This window comes from Balaenoptera physalus, assembly GCF_965194825.1.
Source record: "Balaenoptera physalus genome assembly, chromosome: 14".
In the NCBI taxonomy this organism is placed as follows: Eukaryota; Metazoa; Chordata; class Mammalia; order Artiodactyla; family Balaenopteridae; genus Balaenoptera; species Balaenoptera physalus.
Genome location: NC_138893.1, coordinates 85,128,768 through 85,143,894, shown reverse-complemented (window position 1 = coordinate 85,143,894; position 15,127 = coordinate 85,128,768). Strand labels below are relative to the sequence as shown.

The window sequence follows — 15,127 nt, the reverse complement described above, 5'->3', positions numbered from 1 at the left end:
ATTGATTTTGTATACTGCAACTTTACCAAATTCCTTTTATTCTAACAGTTTTTTGGTGGAGTCTTAGGTTTTCTGTATATAATATCATGTCATCTGCAAGTAGTGACAATTTTACTTCTTTTCAGATTTGAATGGCTTTTTTTTCTTGCTTAATTGTTCGGGCTAGGACTTCCAGTACTACGTTGAATAAAAGTGGTGAGAGTGGGTATCACTATCTTGTTCTGATCTTAGAGATAAAGCTTTCAAGTTTTCAGCATTGAGTATAATGCTAGCTTTGGGCTTGTCACATATGGCTTTTATTTTCCTGAGGTACTTTCCCTCTATACCCAGTTTGTTGAGAATTGTTATCATAAATGGATATTGAAATTTGTCACATGCTTATTCTGCATTTATTGAGATGATCATATGATATTATCTTTCACTGTGTTAATGTAGTGTGTCACATTGATTTGCAGTTGTTGAACCATCTTCTCACCCCTGTAATAAATCCCACTTCATCGTGGTATATGATCCTCTTAATGTTCTGTTGAATTCGGTTTGCTAATATTTTGTGAAGTTTTTACATCTTTGTTCATCAGGGATATTGGCCAGTAATTTTCTTTTCTTGCGGTGTCCTTGTCTGCTTTTGGTATCAGGGTAATGCTGGAATCATAAAATGAGTTTGGAAGTATGCCTTACTCTTCTGTTTTTGAGAAGAGTTTGAGAAGGATTGGAATTAATTGTTCTTTAAATTTTTGATAGAATTCACCACTGAAGCCACCTGGTCTTGGACTTTTGTTTGGGAGAGTTTTTTTTTTTAACATCTTTATTGGAGTATAATTCCTTTACAATGGTGTGTTAGTTTCTGCTTTATAACAAAGTGAATCAGTTAGACATATATGTATATCCCCATATCTCTTCCCTCTTGCGTCTCCCTCCCTCCCACCCTCCCTATCCCACCCCTCTAGGTGGTCACAAAGCACAGAGCTGATCCCTCTGCTATGTGGCTGCTTCTCACTAGCTATCTGTTTTACATTTGGTAGTGTATATATGTCCATGCCACTCTCTCACTTTGTCCCAGCTTACCCTTCCCCCTCCCCATATCCTCAAGTCCATTCGCTAGTAGGTCTGCGTCTTTATTCCCATCTTGCCCCTAGGTTCTTCATGACCATTTTTTTTAATTTTTAGATTCCATATATATGTGTTAGCTTACGGTATTTGTTTTTCTCTTTCTGACTTACTTCACTCTGTATGACAGACTGTAGGTGCATCCACCTCACTACAAATAACTCAATTTCGTTTCTTTTTATGGCTGAGTAATATTCCATTGTATATATGTGCCACATCTTCCTTATCCATTCATCTGTCGATGGACACTTAGGTTGCTTCCATGTCCTGGCTATTGTAAATAGAGCTGCAATGAACATTTTGGTACATGACTCTTTTTGAATTATGGTTTTCTCAGGGTATATGCCCAGTAGTGGGATTGCTGGATCATATGGTAATTCTATTTTTAGTTTTTTAAGGAACCTCCATACTGTTCTCCATAGTGGCTGTATCAGTTTACATTCCCACTAACAGTGCAACAGGGTCCCCTTTTCTCGACACCCTCTCCAGCATTTATTGTTTGTAGATTTTTTCATGATGTCCATTCTGACCAGTGTGAGACGATATCTCATTGTAGTTTTGATTTGCATTTCTCTAATGATTAATGATGTTGAGCATCCTTTCACGTGTTTGTTGGCAATCTGTATATCTTCTTTGGGGAAATGTCTATTTAGGTCTTCTGCCCATTTTTGGATTGGGTTGTTTGTTTATTTGATATTGAGCTGCATGAGCTGCTTGTAAATTTTGGAGATTAATCCTTTGTCAGTTGCTTCATTGGAAAATATTTTCTCCCATTCTGAGGGTTGTCTTTTCATCTTGTTTATGGTTTCCTTTGCTGTACAAAAGCTTTTAAGTTTCATTAGGTCCCATTTGTTTATTTTTGTTTTTATTTCCATTTCTCTAGGAGTTGGGTCAAAAAGGATCTTGCTGTGATTTATGTCATAGAGTGTTCTGCCTATGTTTTCCTCTAAGAGTTTTATAGTGTCTGGCCTTACATTTAGGTCTTTGATCCATTTTGAGTTTATTTTTGTGTATGGTGTTAGGGAGTGTTCTAATTTCATTCTTTTACATGTAGCAGTCCAGTTTTCCCAGCACCACTTATTGAAGAGGCTGTCTTTTCTCCATTGTATATTCTTGCCTCCGTTATCAAAGATAAGGTGACCAATATGTGCGTGAGTTTATCTCTGGGCTTTCTATCCTGTTCCATTAATCTATATTTCTGTTTTTCTGCCAGTACTATACTGTCTTGATTACTGTAGCTTCGTAGTATAGTCTGAAGTCAGGAAGCCTGATTCTTCCAGCTCCGTTTCTCTTTCTGAAGATTGCTTTGGCTATTCGGGGTCTTTTGTGTTTCCATACAAATTGTGAAATTTTTGTTCTAGTTCTGTGAAAAATACCATTGGTAGTTTGCTAGGGATTGCACTGAATCTGTAGATTGCTTTGGGTAGTATAGTCATTTTCACAGTGTTGATTCTTCTAATCCAAGAACATGGTATATCTCTCCATCTATTTGTATCATCTTTAATTTCTTTCATCAGTGTCTTATAATTTTCTGCATACAGGTCTTTTGTCTCCTTAGGTAGGTTTATTCCTAGGTATTTTATTCTTTTTGTTGCAAAGGTAAATGGGAGTGTTTTCTTAATTTCACTTTCAGATTTTTCTTCATTAGTGTATAGGAATGCAAGAGATTTCTGTGCATTGATTTTGTATCCTGCTACTTTACCAAATTCATTGATTAGCTCTAGCAGTTTTCTGGTGGCATCTTTAGGATTCTGTGTGTATAGTCTCATGTCATCTGCAAACAGTGACAGCTTTACTTCTTCTTTTCCGATTTGGATTCCTATTATTTCTTTTTCTTCTCTGTTGCTGTGGCTAAAACTTCCAAAAATATGTTGAATAATAGTGGTGAGAGTGAGCAACCTTGTCTTGTTCCTGATCTTAGTGGAAATGCTTTCAGTTTTTCACCATTGAGGACGATGTTGGCTGTGGGTTTGTCATATATGGCCTTTATTATGTTGAGGTAAGTTCCCTCTATGCCTACTTTCTGGAGGGTTTTTATCATAAATGGGTGTTGAATTTTGTCAAAAGCTTTCTCTGCATCTATTGAGATGATCATATGGTTTTTCTCCTTCAGTTCGTTAATATGGTGTATCATATTGATTGATTTGCATATATTGAAGAATCCTTGCATTCCTGGGATAAACTCCACTTGATCATGGTGTATGATCCTTTAATGTGCTGTTGGATTCTGTTTGCTAGTATTTTGTTGAGGATTTTTGCATCTATGTTCATCAGTGATATTGGGCTATAGTTTTCTTTCTTTGTGGCATCTTTGTCTGGTTTTGGTATCAGGATGATGGTGGCCTCGTAGAATGAGTTTGGGAGTGTTCCTCCCTCTGTTATATTTTAGAAGAGTTTGAGAAGGATAGATGTTAGCTCTTCTCTACATGTTTGACGAAATTCGCCTGTGAAACCATCTGGTCCTGGGCTTTTGTTTGTTGGAAGATTTTTAATCAGTGTTTCAATTTCAGTGCTTGTGATTGGTCTGTTCATATTTTCTGTTTCTTTCTGGTTCAGTCTTGGAAGGTTGTCTATTTCTAAGCATTTGTCCATTTCTTCCAGGTTGTCTATTTTATTGGCATAGAGTTGCTTGTAGTAATCTCTCATGATCCTTTGTATTTCTTCAGTGTCAGTTGTTACTTCTCCTTTTTCATTTCTAATTCTATTGATTTGAGTCTTCTCCGTTTTTTCTTAATGACTCTGGCTAATGGTTTATCAATTTTGTTTATCTTCTCAAAGAACCAGCTTTTAGTTTTAATGATCTTTGCTAACATTTCCTTCATTTCTTTTACATTTATTTCTGATCTGATGTTAATGATTTCTTTCCTTTTGCTAACTTTGGGGTTTTTTTGTTCTTCTTTCTCTAATTGCTTTAGGTGTAAGGTTAGGTTGTTTATTTGAGATCTTTCTTGTTTCTTAAGGTAGGATTGTATTGCTATAAACTTCCCTCTTAGAACTGCTTTTGCTTCATCCCATAGGTTTTGGGTCATCATGTTTTCATTGTCATTTGTTTCTAGGTATTTTTTGATTTCCTCTTGATTTCTTCAGTGACCTCTTGGTTATTAAGTAGTGTATTGTTTAGCCTCCATGTGTTTGTATTTTTTACAGATTTTTTCCTGTAATTGATATCTAGTCTCATAACGTTGTGCTCAGAAAAGATACTTGATACAATTTCAATTTTCTTAAATTTACCAAGGCTCAATTTGTGACCCAAGATATGATCTATCCTGGAGAATGTTCCATGAGCACTTGAGAAGAAAGTGTATTCTGTTGTTTTTGGATGGACTGTCCTATAAATATCAATTAAGTCCATCTTGTTTAATGTATCATTTAAAGCTTGTGTTTCCTTATTTATTTTCATTTTGGATGATCTGTCCATTGGTGAAAGTGGGGTGTTAAAGTCCCCTACTATGATTGTGTAACTGTTGATTTCCCCTTTTGTGGCTGTTAGTATTTGCCTTATGTATTAAGGTGCTCCTATGTTGGGTGCATAAATATTTACAATTGTTATATCTTCTTCTTTGATTGATCCCTTGATGATTATGTAGTATCCTCCTTTGTCTCTTGTAATAGTCTTTGTTTTAAAGTCTATTTTGTCTGATATGAGAATTGCTACTCCAGCTTTCTTTTGATTTCCATTTGCATGGAATACCTTTTTCCATCCCCTCACTTTCAGTCTGTATGTGTCCCTAGGTCTGAAGTGGGTCTCTTGTAGACAGCATATATATGGGTCTTGTTTTTGTATCCATTCAGCCAGTCTATGTCTTTTGGTTGGAGCATTTAATCCATTTACATTTAAGGTAATTATTGATATGTTTGTTCCTATAACCATTTTCTTAATTGTTTTGGGTTTGTTTTGTAGGTCCTTTTCTTCTCTTGTGTTTCCCACTTAGAGAAGTTCCTTTAGCATTTGTTGTAGAGCTGGTTTGGTGGTGCTGAATTCTCTTAGCTTTTGCTTGTCTGTAAAGCTTTTGATTTCTCCATCAAATCTAAATGAGATCCTTGCCGGGTAGAGTAATCTTGGTTGTAGGTTCTTCCCTTTCATCACTTTAAGTATATCATGCCACTCCCTTCTGGCTTGTAGAGTTTCTGCTGAGAAATCAGCTGTTAACCTTATGGGAATTTCCTTGCATATTATTTGTCGTTTTTCCCTTGCTGCTTTCAATAATTTTCTTTGTCTTTAATTTTTGCCAGTTTGATTACTATGTATCTCGGTGTGTTTCTCTTTGGGTTTATCCTGTATGGGACTCTCTGTGCTTCCTGGACTGGGTGGCTCTTTCCATTCCCATGTTAGGGAAGTTTTCGACTATAATCTCTTCACATATTTTCTCTGATCCTTTCTCTCTCTCTTCTCCTTCTGGGACCCGTATAATGTGAATGTTGTTGGGTTTAATGTTGTCCCAGAGGTCTCTTAGGCTGTCTTCATTTCTTTTCATTCTTTTTTCTTTAGTCTGTTCCACAGCAGTGAATTCCACCATTCTGTCTTCCGGGTCACTTATCCGTTCTTCTGCCTCAGTTATTCTGCTATTGATTCCTTCTAGTGTAGTTTTCATTTCAGTTATTGTATTGTTCATCTCTGTTTGTTTGTTCTTTAATTCTTCTAGGTCTTTGTTAAACATTTCTTGCATCTTCTCGATCTTTGCCTCCATTCTTATTCCGAGGTCCTGGATCATCTTCACTATCATTATTCTGAATTCTTTTTCTGGAAGGTTGCTTATCTCCACTTCATTTAGTTGTTTTTCTGGGGTTTTATCTCATTCCTTCATCTGGTGTATAGCCCTCTGCCTTTTCATCTTGTCTATCTTTCTGTGAATGTGGTTTTTGTTCCACAGGCTGCAGGATTGTAGTTCTTCTTGCTTCTGCTGTCTGCTCTCTGGTGGTTGAAGCTATCTAAGAGGCTTGATGGGAGGCTCTGGTGGTGGGTAGAGCTGACTGTTGCTCTGGTGGGCAGAGCTCAGTAAAGCTTTAATCTGCTTGACTGCTCATGGGTGGGGCTGTGTTCCCTCCCTGTTGGTTGTTTGGCCTGAGGCAACCCAACACTGGAGCCTACCTGGGCTCTTTGGTGGGGCTAATGACAGACTCTGGGAGGGCTCACGCCAAGGAGTACTTCCCAGAACTTCTGCTGCCAGTGTCCTTGTCCCCACGGTGAAACAGAGCCACCCCCAGCCTCTGCAGGAGACCTTCCAACACTAGCAGGTAGGTCTGGTTCAGTCTCCCCCGGGATCACTGCTCCTTCCCCCGGGTCCCGATGCACACACTATTTTTTGTGCGCCCTCCAAGAGTGCGGTCTCTGTTTCCCCCAGTCCTGTCGAAGTCCTGCAGTCAATTCCCACTAGGCTTCAAAGTCTGATTCTCTATGAATTCCTCCTCCTGTTGCCAGACCCCCAGGTTGGGAAGCCTGACGTGGGGCTCAGAACCTTCACTCCAGTCGGTGGACTTCTGTGGTATAAGTGTTCACCAGTCTTTGAGTGACCCACCCACCAGTTATGGGATTTGATTTTACTCTGATTGCGCCCCTCCTACCGTCTCATTGTGGCTTCTCCTTTGTCTTTGGATATGGGGTATCTTTTTTGGTGAGTTCCAGTGTCTTCCTGTCGATGATTGTCCAGCAGCTAGTTGTGATTCTGGTGTTCTCGCAAGAGGGAGTGAGAGCACATCCTTCTACTCCGCCATCTTGATTCCTCTCTCATTCTTTTTCTTTATTCTGCTCTGCAGTAGTTATTTCCACTATTTTATCTTCCAGGTCATTTATCCGTTCTTCTGCCTCAGTTATTCTGCTATTGATCCCTTCTAGAGAATTTTAAATTTCATTTATTGTGTTGTTCATCACTGTTTGTTTGCTCTTTAGTTCTTCTAGGTCCTTGTTAAACGTTTCTTATATTTTCTCCATTCTATTTCCAAGATTTTGGATCATACTTACTATCATTATTCTGAATTGTTTTTCAGGTAGACTGCCTATTTCCTCTTCATTTTTTAGGTCTGGTGGGTTTTTACCTTGCTCCTTCATCTGCTGTGTGTTTCTCTGTCTTCTCATTTTGCTTAACTTACTGTGTTTGGGGTCTCCTTTTCGCAGGCTGCAAGTTCGTAGTTCCCATTGTTTTTGATGTCTGCCCCCAGTGGCTAAGGTTGGTTCAGTGGGTTGTGTAGGCTTCCTGGTGGAGGGGACTAGTGCCTGTGTTCTGGTAGATGAGGCTGGATCTTGTCTTTCTGGTGGGCAGGTCCACGTCTGGTGATGTGTTTTGGGGTGTCTGTGGCCTTATTATGATTTTAGGCAAACTCTCTGCTAATGGGTGGGGTGTGTTCCTGTCTTGCTAGTTGTTTGGCATGGGGTGTCCAGCACTGGAGCTTGCTGGTTGTTGAGTGGAGCTGGGTCTTGGTGTTAAGATGGAGATCTCTGGGAGATTTTCGCCATTTGATATTATGTGGAGCTGGGAGGTCTCTTGTGGACCAATGTCCTGAGCTTGGCTCTCCCACCTCAGAGGTACAGCCCTGATGCCTGGCTGGAGCACCAAGAGCCTGTCATCCACACAGCTCAGAATAAAAGGGAGAAAAGAAAGAAGAAGATAAATTAAATTAAATTAAAAAGTTATTGAAATAAAAAATAAAAAGTAATTATTAAAAAAATTTTTAAGTAATTAAAAAAAAAGGAAGAAAGAAGAGAGCAATGAAACCAAAAAACAAATCCACCAATGACAACAAGTGCTAAAAACTATACTAAAAACAACAAACAAACAAAAAATGGAGAGACTGAACCCTAGGACACATGGTAAAAGCAAAGCTCTACAGACAATATCACACATAGAAGCATATACATACACACTCACAAACAGAGGAAAAGGGAAATATATATACATATCATTTCTCCCAAAGTCCACCTCCTCAATTTGGGATGATTCGTTGTCTATTCAGGTATTGCACATATGCAGGGTACATCAAGTTGATTGGAGATTTAATCTGCTGCTCCTGAGGCTGCTGGGAGAGATTTCCCTTTCTCTTCTTTGTTCGTACAGCTCCTGGGGTTCAGCTTTGGATTTGGCCCCGCCTCTGCGTGTAGGTCGCCTGAGGGCGTCTGTTCTTAGCCCCGACAGGATGGGGTTAAAGGAGCAGCTGATTTGGGGGCTCAGGCTCACTCAGGCCGGGGGAGGGAGGGGTATGGAGGAGGCGGGGCGAGCCTGCAGTGGCAGAGGCCGGCGTGACGTTGCACCAGCCTGAGGCACACCGTGTGTTCTCCTGGGGAAGTTGTCCCTGGATCACGGGACTCTGGCAGTGGTGGGCTGCACAGGCTCCGGGAGGGGAGGTGTGGATAGGGACCTGTGCTTGCACACAGGCTTCTTGGTGGCGGCAGCGGCAGCCTTAGCGTCTCATGCCTGCCTCTGGGGTCCGCGCTGATAGCCGCGGCTCGCGCCCGTCTCTGGAGCTCGTTTACGCGGCACTCTTAATCCCCTCCCTTCGCGCACCAGGAAACAAAGAGGCAAGAAAAAGTCTCTTGCTTCTTCGGCAGCTCCAGACTTTTTCCTGGACTCCCTCCCGGCTAGCTGTGGTGCAGTAGCCCCCTTCAGGCTGTGTTCACGCCGCCAACCCAAATTCTCTCCTTGCGATCTGACGGAAGCCCAAGCCTCAGCTCCCAGCCCCCACCCGCCCCGGCGGGTGAGCAGACAAGCCTCTCGGGCTGGTGAGTGCTGGTCGGCACCGATCCTCTGTGCGGGAATCTCTCCGCTTTGCCCTCCGCACCCCTGTTGCTGCGCTCTCCTCCATGGCTCCGAAGCTTCTCCCCTCCGCCACCCACAGTCTCTGCCCGCGAAGGGGCTTCCTAGTGTGTGGCAACCTTTCGTCCTTCACTGCTCCCCGCCACGGGAGCGGGTCCCGTCCCTATTCTTTTGTCTCTGTTTTTTCTTTTTTCTTTTGCCCTACCCAGGTACGTGGGGAGTTTCTTGCCTTTTGGGAGATCTGAGGTCTTCTCCCAGCGTTCAGTAGGTGTTCTGTAGGAGTTGTTCCACATGTAGATGTATTTCTGATGTATTTGTGGGGAGGAAGGTGATCTCCACGTCTTACTCTTCTGCTGTCTTGAAGCTAATCCTGGGGGAGATTTTTGATTACTGGTTCAGTCTCCTTACTAGTAATCAGTGTGTTCAGATTTTATATTTCTTCATGATTCAGTCTTGGCAGGTTGTATGTTTCGAGGAATTTATTCATTTTGTCTAGATTGTTCAATTTGTTGGCGTATAATTTTTCTTAGTAGTCACTAATGATCCTTTGTATGTCTGTGGTATCAGTTTTAAGAATTTCTGACCATCACAGTTCTTCAACATCTAAATGTCTCCAGTAGGCAGAAACTCTTGTTCACAGCAAGAAAAGGGTCATTCTGGCTGTCTCCTCTTTGATTAAATCAACACACTCCTGCCCTTTCATTACCTGACCACCACTCCACCCCTCATGTGGTACTGATTCCTGCCCACCACATCCTGCCCCACCTCCTGTTAAACATAACTGTTCTTCTTATTTAGGGAAAATGAAAGAGAAGGCGGATTTCAGACTTCATTAATTTCTCTCTGTTTATCAACTTGGACAAGGACAGGCTGGTAAATGCAGGCCCTTATCTGCAAGCTGCTTGAAACCAAGGTGTCCTTTCCCTTCCTCCTTCCTGCCTGACATAGGTTCTCTCTGGACAAGGACACGGGACTCATCATGCTGATTGCCAGACTAGACTATGAGCTCATCCAGCGCTTCACCTTGACAGTCATCGCCCGGGACGGGGGTGGTGAGGAAACCACAGGCCGGGTCAGGATCAATGTGTTGGACGTCAACGACAATGTGCCCACCTTCCAGAAGGACACCTATGTGGGTGCCCTGAGAGAGAATGAGCCTTCCGTCACACAGCTGGTGCGGCTCCGGGTAAGATGGCGGGGTGCCCTTTGATCTGTTTACCTTGTCCTCCTCTCTCTGGTTTCCCCTTGCCCGCCTGCTCAGGAAGCCACTGCAAGAAGTACAAACTGCCCATCCACAAAGAATTCTGCTCAGATAGGGGGTCACATTCTTTTTTTTTTTTTAATTTTAATTTTTTAATCAATCATCAATTTTATACACATCAGTGTATACATGTCAATCCCAATCGCCCAATTCAGCACACCACCATCCCCACCCCACCACGGTTTTGGGGGTCACATTCTTGATCTGTATCAGGCCACCTCTGAGCGGCACTTCATGTCCCTGGTTACTGAGTGAGGCTAGTGTCTGTCTCAGCTTAAATTTTAGGTCTCCATTCACCCCCCATCTCCCTTGGTGAGTTCTGAGCAGTTCCCTGTGTAAGGCCCCCCATCCAAGCCCTTTCATGACTGCTTAGAATCAGGTACTGCTGCAGCTGGAAGGCACCGGAAACCATGGGCATAACCCAGTTCATGGAAGGGGAAGCAGGAGGGGAGCGGCAGACGCCATGAATTAGTAGAGGAGAGAGCCAGCACTAGGCCTTGGGACTCTGTGCTCCAAGCATCCTCCTGCAATGAGTCCCCACCGCATGCTGGTGACCTGTGACCAGAAACTTCTTAATGTCCTCGTGCCCCTTCCCCACTCTGCCGACCCAGAATGACAGGACCCAGAGCCTCCATTTAGAACTTATTTCTGAAGGAGGCAGGGATGAAGGCAAGGTGGAGGAGGTGGGCATAGGGGATACACAGAAGACAGGACCACGTGCCCTCCTAACGTAGCCATGGCTCCCTGGTGGACCCTGCCCTCCCTCCCCGCCCATCTCCTCTCACCTGCAGAGTGGAGGGAGGCCCCTGGAGGCTCTCTAGGGTCAAAGACATCTGGAAAGAGCTAATTAATGCAACCACCCCAGAGACAGTCAAGAGAAAGGAGGATCCCTTACCCAATTCCAAGTGCTTTCTTCCCTCCTTGCATTCCTGCAGCATGCATTTATTAGATTACCTACTGTGTTCCAAACACTGTGCTGGATTCTACCAGCTTCAGTCAGGAAGCAGAGTTCCTGCTTCCATGGAGCTGACAGGCAGGCAGAACGAGGAAGGCAGAAATTAAACAAGAAGTTACAATTGGAAGGGGGGACGAATGGGGTGCCCAGCACAGGGCTCTAACCCAGTCCAGAGGTCAGGGAAGGCCTCTGTGCCTGAGATGTTCCAGCTGGTACTGAGGGTCTAGGAGATGGCCGTGCCAGGTATGGTGGCGACCCTTTTCATCCTCTGGGTAAGGCTTGGCCTTCCTCTATTCCCCCAGGCCTTCAGCCTGCCCTCTAGATTCCCCAGGATACCTCTACACCCCAACATGAGGTGTGTCTGCTGGGAGCCAGAGCGTAGCCTCCAGTTGAGGGACAGGGAGGGCCTGGATCACCCAGAAAAGGGGGCTCAGAGAGGGGCCAGCCCCCCCCTCCCACCTGCCCTCTTCTGGCCCCAGGGTCACCGAAAGCTCAAGCGCCCTGTCCGCCCTCTTCCTTCCAGGCAACGGATGAAGACTCTCCTCCCAACAACAAGATCACCTACAGCATAGTCAGTGCCTCCGCCTTTGGCAGCTACTTCGACATCAGCGTGTATGAGGGCTATGGAGGTACGCGTGGGGCAGGCCTGAGGGCCCAGCCTGGGGAGGAGGGTCGGCAGGTGGGAGCAAGGTTGCACATCACACCTGTCTCAGAAGGGAGCCCTTCTGTCTCCCAGACACCCTGGACCACTTGGGAAGCTGCCCCACAGCTCCTGTCATCTCGAGCAGCACGTGATATGGGGTCACCATTTCATAGGCTCAAGATCTGTGTCTCAATTCAGCCAGATCTTTCTTTGAGTCTTAGGACTGTGGCCAGTCAGGCATCTGAAGTTACCACAGTGTGTGGGGTTCCTATTAAGAAAGGCTACCTGGCCAGATCTGTGGTGGGGGAATGAGGGGGAGGGGAGCCAGGGAGAGGCTTGTTAGCCAAGTTTCCCCATCCTTTGGGCATGCTGTGGCCACTTCCCAGATCTTCTGGGCTATGGCCTTTCCCTGCTTGGCCAGGCACAGGTCCATACTCTGGACCTTGCCCTGCCTGCCACACTGTGAGTCCAGGAAGGGAATAGCAGCAACAACCTCAAGCTTCAAGATCCCAAGAGACCACCTGGTTTTTTTGTTGAAGCAAGTGGGGCCCAGAGACGGGGGGGTGACTTGCCCAAAGCCACACAGCAAAGCTGTCCAGGGGAGGCCCTGTGATCTGGCTCTTGGTGGCTTTTCAGCACCTGCCTCCCCACCAGAATCCAACCTCTTTGAACCCCTTGACACTCTCTCCCCTTACAGGGGTCACTTCCATGTCTTTGAAGACTCTGTTCCTTCTGCTGGGAAAGCCCTTTCTCCCTGTCCCTTTGCCCTGCTTCCCTTTAACCTCTGGCTAGCTTTAGGGCTCATTTGGACATCCTCTCCTCTGTGAAGCCTCCCTAATGCTTGAGGGCGGTCTAGGTGTCCCCAAGGCAGAGCAGATGTGCACCGGATGACTCTGAGTGCAGTGCTCACTCCTCCTCCCACCCCACACTGGTGCCAGAGAAATGCTCTTGGAGAAGCTGCAGTCCTGGCTCTGGATGCTACAGCCCGATGGCCTCTGTAAAATCTGTGTCCCCCCTTTTAAAAACTTAACAGTCCCTTGCCTCTGCCCACTCTCACACCTCACCACCTTCTCAGCTAGAGGAACCCTCCTTGGGTTTTATATTACTAAAGCAACAACTTTGTTTCTGTTTTCCAAATAGAAAGTGGCAGTTTAATATTGTGGTAATGGCTTTGCAGACTACCCATGCCCCCCCCTCCCAAGCCAATACATCTTCCCTCCCAAATTGAGAATCAGTGGCTGAGCATGAAAGATACTCCTGGTGAGAGTCCAGGCATGTGCAGTGTGCCTTTAGGGAAGACACTGAACCTCTCTGAGCCTGGTTTCCTCATCTGTAAAGTGGGGCTTACGTTACCACCAAAATAGTTACCACCTGCTGGACTCAACACTGTGCCTGGCACATATCAGGCAGTCAGTAAACCTAAGTCAGGACCATGGGGCTCTGGGAGTTCAGAGGCAGGAGGGGAAAACAAGGCAGAGCTGGCTCAGGCTGAGTCAGGCACACCCTCTCTGCCCAAAGGGGAGCCGTGCCTAGATGGACATGTAAAGTCTGCTCACAGAGGGCCTGGGGCCCTATCCTGTCATTTCAGTGATAAGCGTGAGCCGCCCCCTGGATTATGAACAGATACCCAACGGGCTGATTTATCTGACGGTCATGGCCAAGGATGCTGGCAACCCGCCTCTGAACAGCACTGTCCCTGTCACCATCGAGGTGTTTGTAAGTACCCAGGGGTGCACTGGCCTTGCCCTTCCAGGATATGGGGTGGTGAGTGCTTCCCAGAGTACTGGGGCCCTGCCAGAACCTGCTGTCCCCACAGCTCAGAGAGAAACTCAGCAGACTGTCCCAAAGGCTGTCCCCTAGCAAACTGCCTCGCAGCTCAGCCATGGAAGGCACAGGGCCCTGGGACCCAAGAAGAGCCCAGTGGTCCTGCTCTAACTTCATTCATGGACCTCAGGACACCCTCTGAGGGGGAACAGGAGCTGGGTCTCAAGCAGGGAGGAAATGTCATAGATTCCTTCATTTATAGCCATATTCCGTGAAGTTCAAGGGAATTCTTGGAAGGTCATCTTCTCTGTCTCTCTCTCTCTGGTCCCCTCTTTCTTCTTCACTTCCTTTTTCCATTCCTGTGAAGATCTAAAAGAGCCTGAAACCAAACCACAGCTTGTCTGACATGAATATCAAGCACACCTTAGTGCTTTCCGTGTCTGAAATTATGTCGCTGAATCCATCTCCACACTGGTTCATTGACCCCATGCAGCTCCCCGAGCAATCCCGGGGATGCAGATCACAGTCTGACAGCAGATCAGTGGGCCTTCCCCGCCGCCCCTCAAGACACCCACCCGCATCTCATAAAGGCTGCTGCCTGCAGAGAGGGTGAACACGTGTTGATGGAAGAGTTAGTGCATTACTGGCTCCAGAAGGATTCGATCAGATTGCCAGGTTAGGAGATACTCTGCGATTTGACACACACTCAGCAAAATCTTGCCCAGAGCAGGTTGCTGGATGACCTTCCTGTCCCAGCTGGCTTCGCCAACAGCCTCTGGTGCTGCCTTACTTCTGGCTTTAATGAGTCTCATCCTTTCAACCCAAGTCCAAGGCTCCAGGGCCAGCTCTGGGCAGGGGACCCCACTTGCTTACGGAATAGGACAGGGCAGTGATGGAAAAGTCGATGGTGATTCCTGCGGGGAGCCCTGCAGCTTGGGCCTGTGGGAGCAGCATTTCGGGGTAGGAGAGGATGGAGAGTCTCTGCAGAACCAGGTCCAGTAATGGAAAGTCCGAGTCTGGGACCCTAGATCTGGCACTTCAGGCTCCAGGGAGTGGCCAGGAGGAGATCCACAGAAGCCCAAACGCATGCCTGCCTTTAACCTGCAACCTCCCACCTTGAAATGCCGAGGGTGATGGCAGAGAAGCAGAGTACGCTCCCCGCTAATCCTGGACAAGTCCTGGTATTCGTCCCCACATGGCCCCAACCCTGACCACAGCCCCCAAACCCCCCCTAATCCTGGCCACACTTATAACCCTGACCGACGCCCCACCCCCATCACTTTCAACCAGAATCCTGCTCTACTCAAGCAAGCTGTGTGCGCGGTGCAGTAGAAGGTCCTGGGGGGATATGAAGGTGACTATGAATCCGGCTCCCCCCCGCAAAGGGACACTGTGAATAGAGGGTGGAGCAAAGCTTGGGAGGCGTATGGCTTCAAAACCCAGCTCTGCCACCCTCTAGCCATGTGACCTGAGCCTTGTCCTCTTGTCCTCTCTGAGCCTCAGTTTCCTGATCTACAGAATGGGGACACTCATGGTACTGCCTCATGATACTGTAAAGATTAAATGAGATCCTGCTGGTGGTACCTGGCCCCGGTAAGGTGGGCCGTCAGTACAGCTGGTAAGACAGATGTGCGTACCAGCAGCAGCATCCG

The 15,127-nt window shown here is 45.9% G+C and overlaps 1 protein-coding gene across 1 annotated transcript in view; it reads left to right on the top strand.

Moving 5' to 3' along the window:
- CDH23 (cadherin related 23) overlaps positions 1-15,127 on the top strand; it is a 452,316-nt gene that overhangs the window by 315,484 nt on the left and 121,705 nt on the right. The window contains exons 15-17 of the mRNA XM_082424358.1: positions 9,801-10,038; positions 11,592-11,697; positions 13,300-13,427. Coding sequence (XP_082280484.1) covers positions 9,801-10,038; positions 11,592-11,697; positions 13,300-13,427 — 472 coding nt within the window. The remainder of the gene's footprint in view (positions 1-9,800; positions 10,039-11,591; positions 11,698-13,299; positions 13,428-15,127) is intronic.